Raw genomic sequence first — 15,746 nt, forward strand, 5'->3', positions numbered from 1 at the left:
GGAACATTTGCACTGAATGCAGAAATGGACACTGGAAATGGAAAATTCATTGACTTTTTTATAATTACATTAAGGGTTTCTGCTCATATAAATTTTGACCTTTTACAGAAAATTCTAAATACATATTATTGTACGCCCTTCACAGAAATTGGCTTCTACGGAAAGGTCACATTTGCTTGTTTACGTGTTTATTTGAAGATAGAAGCAAGTTAGCTTTCTGGATTTTCATAGCAAGCAATTCGATTGAAAATTAAATCAGAGACCATGTGCAATACGATACAGGACAAGGAAAATAGAAGAGATTGAAAGAAAATGAATAAATGACTTTGGTAAAATCTAATGACTTTGATTTATAGAATATGAAAATGCCTAAATAAGGAACATAATACCAAGGGAAGGTCAGTCTCATCTAATATTTACTGCTAGTTATATTTAGTCTTGGGTGAACAGATGTCCCCGTCTTCTGGGGACACTCAATGTTTTGGATGGCCTTCCTCAGATGGAGCTGTCCTCAGAAATGTCCCCATTTTTTATTGTGTTCCTGCAGTGAAATAATATCTAATGCAATATATATTTCATATGCGTCATTTCAAATTAATTATTTTAAGTTTCACAAAAAAAGCTTTAAAATGACATAATTAGATCAACATTACCTTTGTGTCTAAAGTACACTGAAGCTCATGTTTGTTTATGAAACTGTGAGAATACTAAGCAAAGGAAAGAAAATAATACATACTGTATGTTGTAAAAAAAAAAAAAAGAGTCCCCATAATTGCACAAATGTAATTGTCACATTCACCGTCTGTCATCGTCCTGTCTGCACTACACTACCCAGAATCCTCTGTCATCATCACCTTCACCTGTACATCGTCATGATCATCACCATCACCTGTGTTCCATCATCATCATCTCCTGCATCTGTTATGTCATTATCTCTGTGTATTTAGTTCCCTCTGTTTCTCTGTTTCACTGCTGGTTATTGTTTGAGCACACGCTCACTGTTTCGTGGTTTTCTTTATTATTAATAAACCTTTGCTATTTTGTATCTTCGCCTGACCTTCGTCTTCTTCGATCCGTGGACGTTACAGTAATACAATAAAGAGATTAAGTACATACAGTCTCTGTTTCTCTTTATTGCATTAAACCATGCTAAAAAAATATTTCATATTATTTAGATGATGCACATTATTATCAATTCTATTTTATTTTACATTTCTTTATATGTAGTAACTGTAAGTAAAAAAAATAAAAAAATAAATGTCCTTCTTTTTTAACCCTTGGATAATAATTGGATAATAGCATTATATTTGTGTAATACCACTGAACTAGAAATTCTCCCATGTTCCTGTTTTCATTTGAGAAATCTGGTTACCTTAATTAAGACTGATACCACCTCAGTAATTTGCGTGAATTATATCAATGAATATCCATCATATTATCAACACACCAAGAGCTTTTCAAAAGTAATTTATCAATATTACAATAAGCACTCAATTTATAAACAACAAAATACATCTCTGGCTTAATAAGCATTCGTAATTGTTCCCACAGACACATGCACAATCACAAGCAATTGGCAATGGTTTCAACCGACAAGGCAAACTTAAGCAGTTGGCGCACAGGGTAAAGCTCACAGCTCTTGGCACGCACATAGCAAGACAGACGGGAGAGCACTGACCTGCCAAACCAGGGGCTCCACATGGTCGACTGTAGAGGAGAGGCAGACACTGAGGACAACAGTATGAGAGGACGCGGTGATCACGCTGGCTATGATGGCATCCCTCATGGAGAAGGGAAGCATGGTGTATACAACAAAGATGATGAACAAGAAGAAAGACACCTGGAATCAGAGTAAACAGAACAAGAGACAGTAAAACATTATGACACATAATTTTGGTTATGTCAGGTATTAGTTGCATCTAAGCAAAAACATGTTGAACTGTGCTCTCAGTTTTGACAGTTTAGGACAGGTAAATTTTATTTCATTTTAATGCTGTAATTTTATTTCTTATTGAGTAAGTTCCATATCTGTTGGCCAAAATAATGATTTGAAATTGTGTTTTGTTTTGTGCTAAATTTGGCTGAAAAACCTTTGTGACAACTTAACACATTTAGTGTGAAAACATGACCCACTACAGTATGTTAATGTGTGCTCATTGATCTGTATCTTTTTCCTGGGCAATTAAAAATGGAAATGTTTGAAGTAATTTTGTTGTAGCCAAGATTTAGGTATGTGCCTATAGAGAAATTGATGTTAAAAATATGTGGGGGTATTAACACATTCACTGGAGTAAAAAGTGTGACAACTCGCCCTGGTCTCCCCTATATTTGTGAGCTTGTTGATTGTGTGTTGTGCAGTGTGAGTCAGTGGAACATTGCAAGTCTCTTGTTCTCAATCTTGTGGGTGACAAGTTGTCAAGACTGATGATTGATATGTTGTTTAGAGTTTCAATATGTTGGTTTAACTATGCTTATATTGTGTAATTTTGTTTATACAAAGCCTCCAGTGACACCTGCATACTCAAAAATACAAAGTTCTGTCATGGCAGACTGATAGGTCCTTAACTCAATCTGCTTGCAATCACATTTTTCTCTATATGGCACAGCTGATTGGTTCCTGCTGTATCAGTAGCCAATGATTATATTGCTCAACCTTCAAATACTTAGGGCCAGATTTGCGGACAGCTTGCCCTAGCGAAAACATTCTTTTGCCGTTAAAAAAACGCCCAAAAAATAAATTAAAAAAATGCCATACAAATGTCTCAGGTTATTCATGTAACAATGGTTCCCTGATTTTTTTTATTTATACAGTGAAGTCTATGTAGTATTTAATTTTTATCTGTGTTTATTTAATTTCCTTCTTGAATGCTAATGTTAAATACACCAACTGTAGCTGAAAAAAATAAAGAACTGTTTATTTAATTTGTATATTATGTTGTGTTTATGTAATGTGTATCTTTGTTCTTATTTTTTTAATAACAAAGAAAATAATGACAAAGATTTTTATCTTCGCCACTTTGGACTAAATGTCTCCCTTTTTTTTGTTACCTTGTAAGGCTTTGTTTTTTAAATATGGACATTAGTTTGGCTGTAATGCTCAGTCACTTGCAAAATAGTATAACCAACATGAAAAAGAATCGTGATAAAATCGTGAATTGTGATTTTCTTGAGAAAAAAATCGTGATATGATATTTTTGCCCACCCCTATTTCAAACAGGGAAGGAGAAAACCGTTAATAAAAATAATTTAGGAAAAGAAAATAATAATAATAACCGACATCAAAATCCATTGAATATCGATTACTTTTTTTGATGAAAACAAAACAAAAACAACAACAACAACAACAACAAAACAATAATAATAATATTAGAAAATGACAGAAAGCATGGAGTGAAAATACAGGCATTGTGAACTGTCATTAGATGGATGTAATAGAACTTTCCCCCTCCACTGCTGTGTACTTTTGTTTAAGCAGTGTTTGTTTTTCTGGTGATGTTATTTTGCACCATATTTGCACCATATTCAAAACTTCACAGTCAAGGGATATAACCCATTGCTATTTGGGTACATGTAATACCTCTCAGACCTCGTTCATGAGACGTGTTGCCTCTCATTGCATCTCTTTCCTTTTGGTTATTATAAACATCACTGAGGTAAGATAAATAAATAAATAATAAAAAAATACTGTATTTTTTACTTAATCTTCCTCAGCAGATCACTCTAACTTCAAAAGTAATTGGACAAGGCTCATCGACTGCTTTCTTTCTTTGTGCATTTATAGGGATGTTCTCTTTACATCAGAGTGCTTCAGATTTCTCAAATGGAACCAGGAACTATTTTACACTTTGCAGTAACCAGCTTATTATTCCCATGTTCTGGTCAGGTCTCTCTGCATTTTGTGGTCTTCTGGGTGTCCTTGCCAGTGCCGTTGTACTTTGGAAACTTTGTCAAAGACATCGACAAAACATTTCTACGAATGACTTCTTTGTGTTTAATCTGACAATCATTGATCTTGTTTTCCTAAGTTTCTTGCCTTTCGGTGTCTATAACTACATGCTTTTGCACAACTCAGAATTTGAATACTTTAATAATTTCACATATTCACTACCCATGTGCGGAAGACCTCTCTTCATGGCTTGTGTCTGTGGAGATTATTATTTTGCTGTGGTTCATCCCATCATCTACATCAACAGCAGGAGAACTGTTATTATCAGAAAGGTAATCGGCATGATCATTTGGTTGTTGATCATTTGTTTTGGATTTCTTATGGTCATGATTCCTTGGATTTTTACAAGCACTTTTACATCTACACCTCTGTTTATTTCCCTACCTGTGATTGGTTTTTGTGACATCTCAGTTTTACAAGCTTTGAGAAAACCTGATCCTTCAGGGAAAAATCATATACATCCCCAAAAGAAGAGAGCCCTGCGTACCATCATTAACAGTTTTGTCTTGACTTTTACCGCTTACCTGCCACCAGCACTTATCTTTTCATTCGGACACAATTTACCAATAAGTTTTGATATTTACTACTGCACTTTAATATTTATTGCAATATGTTCCGTTGTCTTGGGAGGTGTCATTATGCCAGTTCTTTATCTGGAGAGCATAGGTCAGCTCAACATACAAAATATTGTAGAAATAATAAAAATGAGGAGATGAAAAAGGAATGGAAATAGACTGGAATGCCTAGTCTATCTTTATGGTCTTACAATTATAGTCATAGTCATTATTGAACTTGTCTGAAAATAATTAATTTTCAAATGGTAAAAAATAGAGACATTTGTTTTTATATATTGGAATTGTGTTCATTGAATATGATAATATATTTTGTGTTGACTTGTATACTATACAAGCAAATACAATACAGATTTTGATATATATATATATATACTATACATCTAAATAAAGTGTCTGTAATAAGTTCATTTATCATGAATCATTATTAATTTATGTTAGAGTAAAAAAAATAAATAAAGTGTCTTATTAAGCACAACAAGACAAGCAATGAAAAGTAGCAAACAAAAGGAAAGCAATGACATATTTATTTCTGGGTAGACCTAAATAAAACTACAGAATGTTAGGGTACAAAAAGGTTTCTCCATTTTGCCTTCCCTTACTAAAAATAAGTATACTTCAAGTTAATTTCATTAAGTATAATTCAAGTATATTTTTAAGTAAACTTTATGTAGTAAGTATACTAATATCAATGTACTAGAAGTATACTTGTAAGTGTACTGTTGTTGCAATACTACTTGGGACTAAATCGGCCCACATTTTAGTGTATTAAAATATACTTTAAGTGTTAACTTTAATATACTTTAAGTGCTTTGCTTTTAACTTTGAGTACATAACTAGTTTACAACTAAGTCTTTCATTTGTAGTGCAACTATACTACAAGTGATTTATAGGTATACTGATAGTTTACTCAAATACTTGTAGTAATTTTTTAGTTAGCAGTTATGTGCTCAGGGAAAATATGAGTTTTCATCTGCTTCTTGAATAGTATCAGCTTGTAATAAGTAAATTAAATGTAAAAATCTGATATCATTTATCTGTTTTTCATCTTTGATATCGCAAAACCCAGCAGTTTTAACAGGGCTGTGTTTATCCACTGTCTGTATATAGGCTGATTGCTTGAAGAAGCAGTGTACATACATATAGGTTAACCCATTTTGTTGTTTGGAGTCACATTCTGTGATGCAAAACATTCCCTCTTTGAATTTGCTGGCACTAAGCTGGACTGCGGAGGATTTATTTTCTGGACATACCAATTAAAAATATTTGAGGAAAAAAGGAAGGTAAGAGACTTTGAGAAATTAAATTCAATTATATTGGTTAAACACTGTAATAAACACAAACCCTTCTTCAGTAAGGATGGAAGCACATACCATTTAAGGAAAAGGGCAAGAAGAAACTGCACACACATTTAATTGGTTCTTATGTGTATGATCAACAGCACTAAAACAGAATGCAGACCAACACAAAACAAAAGTGGGTATACTTCAATACTTTTTGGGACTACATAAGGTCCACTTTTCAGTTTAAAAGTATAAAAGTTTACATTTAAGTGTAACAGTGGTAACTACACTCTAAAAAATAATTCTGTGGCTTAGTAAATATTACAGAAATATTTAACTTTATTAACTTAATAAAATCTCTGAATATAGTTTACTTGATTGTTTGAGTTAAACATAGCAAAATAATTTAGTAAAAATCCAACAGTTAATTGCGTGATTGTGTCATGAAGCACGTATGAAATCAGTCCAATGGCGTGACAGAACGTCAAGTGACGTCATCGACCAGGAAATTATTAAGCACACCTGAACCAAACAGCATCAGCTTCTGTGTCTTCAGCAAGCGCTCTATGTAAAATCTATATCCCTGAGTGTTTTTTGTCTGTCTTAGAATTTGTTAGGCAGGATTTTTATATATATGTATATTTAAAAAAATATCCGTGCCGTGATCGACTTGCTACAGCCTATCAGAAGCTGAGTTCCTCTTCAAGAAACTAGGGTTACATACGTAACCGAGACGTTTACTAGTTATATACATTTAAGTTTGTAACGTACACTGCAGTATACTCTCAGTAAACTACTAGACACCGACAGACAATTCACCTGTCCTGCATGTCTTTTGATTGTGGGGGAAAAATAGAGTACTCAAAAGAAACCCATGCCAAATTGGGAAGAACATGTAAACTCTACACAGAAAGGCCTCCTGGCTCAGCCAGGACACAAAGCAAGACCTTCATTCCGCGAAGCAACAGTGCAACCCACTGAGCCACATGCCACCCAACAGTAAAAAAAAAAAAAAAGTTAACAGATAAGGATAAGGATAAGGATAAAACAAACAACACCCCTCTTCCAAACATTTGTCCACATTTCTCTTTTATGCTGCATGTATGTACATGCATGTACAGAGCTAGATAGTACAGAGTTTTCTGTCAATGTTATTGGCTTATGATTATTTATGAACAAATAAATAGTTTAGACGTAGTAAACTAGCAAACCTAGTAAACTAACCATGTACGTAAAATATAAATTCACTTCTAAATAAATACTGTAAATTCTAAAAAACAAATATATTCACAAAATGTATTCCATATATTCACTAACCATTTCTAGCAGACCTCTCCTCATCCTTCAGAAAATGCATAATCATTAACAGTTCTGTCATGACTTTGACTTGTTTACCTGCCACCGTCAGTTATTTTATTGGGGCACAATACAAAACTGATTTTTGAAACAAACTACTCTATTTGAATGTTTGTTTCACAGTTTCATGCTCTGTCATTATGCCTGCTGTATACAGTCTCTGCACAGTACAAGCCAGTTCAACATACACAAATTGGTAGAAAAAATAAAGTGGTGTTGTTGAAATGGATGATCCCAAAACGAGAGCATTTTTAGTTAGTGACTAAAACTTAGTTATGAAGTAATTTTGTATGGGTTGACAATGTTATTTAAGAATTTAACTTGAAATCATAAAGGCACATTTTTTGCACAGTTTGATTACACAATGCGCATATAATTATAATTATATACCATATGGTGTGTCAGATTTTGTCACATTCATTTATATAAGTAAAGGTGGCTATAAGTGTTTTAAATAGCTATCCATTATAAGCAGTTCCACCATGATCAAAAAAAAAAAAAAAAAAAAAAGAAAGAAAAAAAATTATATATATATATATATTCAAAATGATTTAAAAAATGTTTAAACTTACATCTGTAACATGGACTAAAATAAACATTGATTGATTGATTGATCTTAATTATACTTGTATGTAGTACAAACATTTTTGATGATATAGCAACTCCATATTTAAAACATCTGAAAGAATTTTAATTATTAATCTACACACCTGTGAGCCATATCCCTCACAGCCAAAGCTTGATGCTTTTCACAGTCTCTCATTCACAAGTTATTATGAGACTTATAAGACTTCATTGAGGTAAGACAAACATTTTTAATTTCTTTAAATTAGGGCTGGGAATCGATAAAACAAAAAAAAAAAACTAATTAATTGCACAATTTGCTGTAATGAATTGCAATTAATTGCAATTCCCCCAAGCTTGTAATCATCAATATTTAAACTTGGAATCACCTAATTAAATTAAACAACACAGGGGAAAAAAAGGAACAGAAAATAGCCCTATATTAAAATAATATTAAACATCTATATATCAATATATTATTCTTTTTCAATAATCAATCAACATAATCAATTTAACAGATTTTTTATTTTTTTATTTTTACTAATTATCAAAATAAAATATAGTCCTACAAAGCTATTATTACCAGAGCATGTGATCAGAGCAGGTCATTTTACCATTGTTGACCAGCATGACTATACCAGCTCAGTGGGGCTATTATAAACAGAAGTCTACTACAGAGAAATTTCACGTTATTTGAGCGGACTTTACTTTTCCAGTGCGTGATCGGTACATGATTGGACCGCTTGGGCCGTTAACGACAGAGCAGAACACGCAGCGCAAACACGGAGCGGAAAATTGAGCAGAGAGCGTAGCGCGCCCACACACTCACACACACAGAACGGAGAGCGCGGCTCACACACGGAGCAGAAAAAAACCCACAGAACACGGATGGGCGGCATATATTCTGCTTATATTTTCAGCCTTTTTTCTCTTTCGGCCAAAACCCGAAAATGTCATTCGGCGGCCGAAAATTCGGTGCATCCAGCTTAAAATCAACTGGTATGGTATTTGAATTCAGCTTTGCTAATTGTACACATCATCTTTGTTTTGTCAAACGCGCCATCAGGCAACTTTTTAAATGCAAACATTCCTCCTAAAACTCCATCCTTGTACTTCTCCATCATGGCAGGGTGACTTGGTTCGGCACACTCGCAATAGCAGCTGCAACAGAAAGTCATTAAAACGAGGCAAAAAAAAAAGTGCTGCGTTAATTGTGTTTTTTTTTTTTTTATGCGTTAAACATCACAAATTAATCACAAAGATTAACGCGTTAATTCCCCCAGCCCTACTTTAAATATAAATTGTTTAAATGTGATGACACTGGAATTAGTTAAGGTCAGCAAATTTTGTAGATTTCAATCTACAAATTCATGCTAAACTAAAATGGCATTGTAGATTTAATCTCATTGTAGTGCAGTTTTAAAATGTATTGGACATTGTAATGGTTATTGGAATATTTACTTTAACACATTAAGTCTCACTGGGATGTTTTCTTTTCTATTTCAGGTCGGGAAATTTTTGTGCTAAAAATGTTGGCAGAGACATTATCATTCCCACAGGATTCATCAGATTTTTCAAGTGGACTATTTTTTGCACTGAACAGCCAATTGTTCCTCTGTTCTGGTCAGGTTTCTCTGTTGTTTGCTTACTCCTGGGTTTCCCAGAAATTCTCATGATACTTCAGGAACTTTGTAAAAGACACCATTGCACGATTTTCAAAGTAGTCGGGTCACTGTTCTTTTCACTCTGCATGACCATCTGGGGTAACATTCAGTTGCTGCTGTGCTCACACTGCACGATGGATCGGCGACAGGGGGTTTCACACTGCATGACTTTACAAAAGAAAGAATCACCGACAACTTCTGTCTGGTCCGCAAACTACGTTTCACTCCGCGAGAAGTGATAAGGAAATAATCATAGACAGTAAAAGAAATGGACACAGCAACCCCATAGACTTTGATGGAGAGAAGTGAAGTCAATTAGAAGCACTCTCTTCCTGATGGCTGAGCGTACTGCGCAGCCTCAAACTGAGCTTGACGACGTAGATGTGACGTGAGCAACCTGTCTGACAGTTGTAAGTCATCTAGTAGTTGTGCCAAGAGAAATCTGAATCATTCCCTTCCGAATCTTGCAGAGACGGAGAGTGTGAGTAGGAGCTGTCCATGAGCTAGGAGCAGGAGCAACTTTTGGTAAGTATTCTTGAATTTATCGGACTTTATGCCTCCACGTCCCCCCGATTGCCTGCAAGCTTCTCCTCCTGTCTATACGGTAATTTCTCCACTGTGCGACAGAGAGTTGCGTGGTTATGACGCAATCGTTAGCCTATTTTTACAAAAACAGCTTCTGCGGGGCCATAACGTAAGATACAAGGTAATGGATCCTTTTATACATTGTTGTGTTTCTTTAGAAATAAACAGTGTTTTTAAACGCCTCAGATGTAAAGTTATTCGCTGTCAAAGTGACGCCAAAATGAATGGGAGTCAATGGAATGCTAACAGCAAGTGATGGCTTGTTAGCCAATGGATGCCTCCAGAAGGTATGCTTTTTTGACTGTTGCGACGGAAGTGAATCAATCAAAACTAACTTTAGCTGGACAATAACTTTATTCTAGAGCTGCTATAAAGCCAAAACAATCTCTGTTACTTTAATTTCCTATTATCAATGTAAAGTAGCTTTGGAACAATCTACATAGTTAAAAGCGCTATATAAATGAAGATGACTTGACTTGACTTGACTTGACTTTCCGGATGCTGGATTTCCCCCTTGGAAATAATGAAAGATCACACGTGCGGGAGACCAGAGTTCTCCGAGACTGAAATTGTTATTTAAAAAGATAGCCTGCAAGATTTGCGATCCAAATTGTCTGTGCGATGATTTGCTGCGAAAAGGAGAAAAAAAAACAAACAAAAAAAAAATTATGCAGGAGGAAATGGTTGGGGAGACGAGGGGAGCAAGGATTGTGTGTTCTGCAAAGAGAGTTGGGGGTAAATAAAAAATTATAGACCAGAATATCAGTATTTTAATAGATATATTTACAATTATATCAAACAGAAACAAAGCAAATGTTTGTGCTTTGTTTCTGTTTGATATAATTGTAAATATATCTATTAAAATACTGATATTCTGGTCTATAATTCCTCCCCGAACATCCCGCTGCCCTGTTTCTTGTTCTCTCATTGGCCAAGGTCATCGCCGATGTCCTTTTCAGTCAGAACACATTCACACAGCAGGATTTTGAATCGCAGACAGGTCCAGATATTTAGCATGCCAAATATCTCACGAGCATCTGCGACTCATTGGCGATTCTCTCAGATCACGTCTTTGATAATTCACACTGTGTGATTGTCACTCATGTGAACGCGCAACGATTTGCCTATGATTTCGGGCATTTGTCGGAGAGCGAAATTCCGGCCTAAAATCATTCAGTGTGAACTCGGCATAAGTTTCCTAACGTTTAGTGTCTTCAATTACATGGTCTGGCACAACATAGAACTTCAATGGTTTTGTAATTTCATGTACTAACTGACCATTTCTGGCAGACCTCTCTTCATGGCTTGTGTCTGTGGAGATTATTATTTTGCTGTGGTTCATCCAATCATCTACATGAACAGCAAGAGAAGTGCCATGATTAAGAAGGTAATCTTTGTGATAGTCTCATTTTTATAATTGGTTTTGGATCATTAGCAGCCTCATATTTGTATTTCTATTTTCCCACCATTTCTCATATTTCTGGATCTATTTCACTATTTTAGGGTGTACACCTCTGTTTATTTCCCTGCCTGTCATTGTTTTTTGTGATATCGTATTTTTTTGAGCTCTGAGGAAAACCACTTCTTCTGGGAAAAGTGTACATCCACAGATGAAGAGAGCCCTGCGTACCATCATCAACAGTTTTGTCATGACATTTATTGTTTACTTGCCACCAGTGTTGGGGAAAGTTACTTTAAAAAAAGTAATGCATTACAATATTGCGTTACTCCCCAAAAAAGTAACTAATTGCGTTACTTAGTTACTTTTTATGAAAAGTAATGTGTTACATTACTTTTGTTACATGTGTTAATTACTCGTGTTACATTACATTTTGCTTTTGTTAGAAATGCATACACATTACTTGTGTTACATTAATGCGTATTGCATTTACATTACTTGTTTTACATTACTTTTTCTCACCTGGGCTGGGCTTGCTTGTTTGTTTGTTTTTTAATAACATCAAAACAAGTTCTATTTTTGGCAAATTTTAAGGCCCTTTCACACCAAAAGTGAAATGAATAAGCCTCAGGCTGAAGGAAATGCATATTTACACCTTTATATTATATTTACAGTAGAGGGCGCCACTCAAACAAACCTTTCAGCTGTGCTGCCATTTTGGGTTAAAGAACAATAGGATACAGGAGAAGGAATTTCAATACTCTTATTTCTAAATCTAATCTAAAGTAATTTTTGTTTTTTAGTATGGTTGAATTATATCATTGAATGCCAGCAGCAAAGACATTGGTTAATAAAGTGAGATTAAATACACAAAGTATATTTTAGTAATTTAATATAGTTAATTATAAAAGTTTTGCGTAAAATTCTGAAATTGCATTTTACTGTTTTTATTCATTTTGAGGAATACTTAATGTTTTCGTGCAAGTGAGATGAGTAAATGCATATTCACATTTAGTCTAAAACTAAAACAAACATCATGTTCACACAGCATACACAACACCTCCCCACTTTATTTCTCTCAAATGAAATATGAATATTCTCTATATTTAATTTACGAGCTATAAATAATGCTGATTAGCCAATCAGATCTAAAAATTCCAACATTGTTTGACCTTAGCTGTGTGCAAGCCTTGCGCTCTTCAAATATGGCCAAGAGGGTGGTGCAAGTACATATTTTGACGTTCTTTAAAAAGAAAAGAATAGAAGACATGTTGACAGTGTCTCAGGACATTCCCTCGATGTAACATTAGAAAGAATAATGGACAACATTGATTGAATAAGGGATCATCAAGGCTGAATTACTGAAAACTAATGCAGTAATCAAGGTGGTCTTGTCGATGATTGGTTGATATACCAAGGGAGCCTAGCCTCCTCTGCCATGTTACTTTTCTCAACACTCCTAATTGCTGAAAGTGAAATACTTTCATAAATAAAAATAAAATTTTACCAACGGAGGCAAAAGTCTCCGGCTATGGATTTGCTTCCCCCTCCCCATCTCTATGCCCTCAGACTTGCGTCTGGAAGATTTGGCACATTCGGGGAAGAGGTGCGCGGTGGTTACACTTACAGTGGTGTAATTACAAACAAGAAATATACATTCTGGGACATTAAATGAATAACTGGGAGTTTTATTTAACATTAAATTGTCCTTCTCCCATTTTCACATCAAAATTTTGGGTAGGCTGTGCCTCCCTTGTAACCTGACAAGCCAGACCCACATCAAGATGTTGGGCCTGGGAACACACCATTGGCAGGGCTCAATCCGTGGGGCGGGATAAATGGTTGTCTTTCAAATTCCCTCTGCACGCAATAGGATAGCGCTACAACCAACCAGAGCGTTTTCCCAACAGCAGAGCTAGTTGATAGATTAAACTTTTACCGTATCCGGTCGGCAAAACTCCGAACACATCTTCCTTTTTTAAGAATGACTTCAGTGCCGTTCTTTGTTCTTTTCTCAAAGAAAAGCTTAACTCCAAGTCTTCCGAAGCCGATTCGAAAGACCGCTGTTCGCCAGCAGCAGCAGCCATCTTCTTTGTTTTCAAGTAGCAGGGAATTCACGCAGAACGTCACAACTCTGTCATCATTATGTTCAGCCCGCCCACCGACTCTATACACAATGTGATTGGCCTGAATAGAGTTTTTTTTTTTTTTCAGCTCGCAAGCCAACGGAGAGTTGCTACATGACACTGGCTGCAAAATAAAATTTGCTGCCGCTAGGGTGCGTCTAGATTTCTAGGCTACCTCCCTTGCCTCCCAAACCAGAAATCAGCTACAAACAGCATTACAAATTTGACAAAGCTACTGACTGAATTTACCACATAAACGCAGGCTATGGGAATATGCCAGTTACATTCTGCATGTAAACATGATAATAAAAAAGAATTGCTTTCTGTTTCTGTTCTGTTGTAATCTTGAATTGATTAGTAAGCAGAAGTTATTACTCCACCACTTTTGTGTGACATGTGAGACACATCTTATATTGTTGAACCAACATGGTTCAAACGATATGGGTGTGACCATGTTTCTACAGTTTAGGGAAATAATCACAACAATTTCTCACAACTATTTCTCCAACAATGCATCATGCTATGGTAGTTAAGCAGCAAGTTGCATCTTTGTTTGTTACAAACATTTGGTATACAGGGACTGTGTGTGTGTGTGTGTGTGTGTGTGTGTGTGTGTGTGTGTGTGTGTGTGTGTGTGTGTGTGTGTGTGTGTGTGTGTGTGTGTGTGTGTGTGTGAGTGAGAGAGAGAGAGAGAGAGAGAGAGAGAGAGAGAGAGAGAGAGAGAGAGAGAGAGAGAGAGAGAGAGAAAGAGAGAGAGTGAGTCTGGTGTTTAGACATATATACAAGACTACAATCATTCACATTATTACATGAATAATCGACTAAAGTTTATGGCTAACCACTGTGGAAAATGTTGTATTTAGTTCAAGATTGTTTAGCCACTTTTTGTTCAAATGTGTTTTGTTTCGATGGCTTAAAGTTAATTTTATAAAGCTTATATTTTGGTAAATAAAAACAAAGATAAACAGTATACATGTCACGAATTGTGGCTGTATGAATGAGCACACGGTGATAGAGTTACAATAGACAGTCTTTAATAATAAATCAACCACACAGCGAGCACATAGGAGAACACTAGGAATAATAAACCACCACGTAACAGAATGAATCTCAGGGCTTAAATACATGGGGAATGTAATCAAGGTGAACAGAAATGTCTCGGTTACATATGGTAGACCTCGTTCCCTGAGGGAGGAAACGGAGATGTACGTCGTGGTGACTGACGAATAGGAATCTCGCTAGAGAAGTCAATCTACTTTGAGTAAAACTAAAGCCAATACACATTGGCGTGCAATCATTTGCATCAGCTGTGCAGCCTCGCAGCGCGGGTATAATAAGCAGCTGGTGATGATTGCACTTCAGTTTTTTGCTGAGGAGCCAAGCCTGAAAAGCTGGTCGCCCCGGCGGGCAGCAGCAGATGTGGCGACGGGACGTACGTCTCCGTTCCCTCCCTCAGGGAACGAGGGTTACCATATGTAACCGAGACGTTCCCTATCGTCCGGTCACTATGACGTACGTTGTGGTGACAGACGAATAGGAATCCCTACCAAAGCGCCACAGCTGCTGCACCCCATCCAGCGCCCTGTGTAAGCCTCCCCACCTTCTTGCCTGGAAGGACGATAGGAGAGGGCTTACACCGAGTGTATCTGTCACTGTTGTTCTGTGATAACCCATACAGTGAGATTATTGGATAACACTGGGAAAGCGTGCCCGATCTGATGGATGGGGAACGCTGTGGGAGCCACATTCTTAAAGAGAGTTATGTGGGAATACACATATGGACTAACCAGAGGGTTGTACTGCATATGAATATTGGGTGACTTAGCCCAAGGGGAAGACACCGGCTTCCATTAGGAGCAGCCGTGGATAATATACACACATGGGATCTCCGTAGGGTCAACCATGTGGGACCGAGCCTAGACCCGGTTCTCAAGGATTCAGCGGATAAAGGCCTGGCACCGGACACTCCGCCATATCCGGGCCGAGGGTGTTGGAGGACTCAACAGGTTTGACTCTGGAGCAATAAGAATGCACTGTAGGGTGCAGCAAACCGACAGAGTTTATCCGTTTAGGGTGAGAAAACGGGAGGACACGGGCTCTACACGTAGGCTATAGTATCTAGCGAACGTGTTAGGTGTCGCCCAGCCTGAAGCTCTACAGATATCTGTTAGCGAGGAGCCACGTGCCAGCGCCCAGGAGGATGCCATGCCTCTCGTGGAGTGTGCATGCAACCTGAGCGGGCAGGGCACGC

At 36.6% G+C, this 15,746-nt stretch overlaps 1 protein-coding gene across 1 annotated transcript in view; it reads right to left on the reverse strand.

Moving 5' to 3' along the window:
• Positions 1–15,746, reverse strand: part of adcy2a (adenylate cyclase 2a) — a 150,430-nt gene that overhangs the window by 81,312 nt on the left and 53,372 nt on the right. Inside the window, exon 3 of the mRNA XM_079895302.1 lies at positions 1,679–1,840. Coding sequence (XP_079751428.1) covers positions 1,679–1,840 — 162 coding nt within the window. The remainder of the gene's footprint in view (positions 1–1,678; positions 1,841–15,746) is intronic.

Source organism: Squalius cephalus, assembly GCF_949319135.1.
Source record: "Squalius cephalus genome assembly, chromosome: 15".
Classification (NCBI taxonomy): domain Eukaryota; kingdom Metazoa; phylum Chordata; class Actinopteri; order Cypriniformes; family Leuciscidae; genus Squalius; species Squalius cephalus.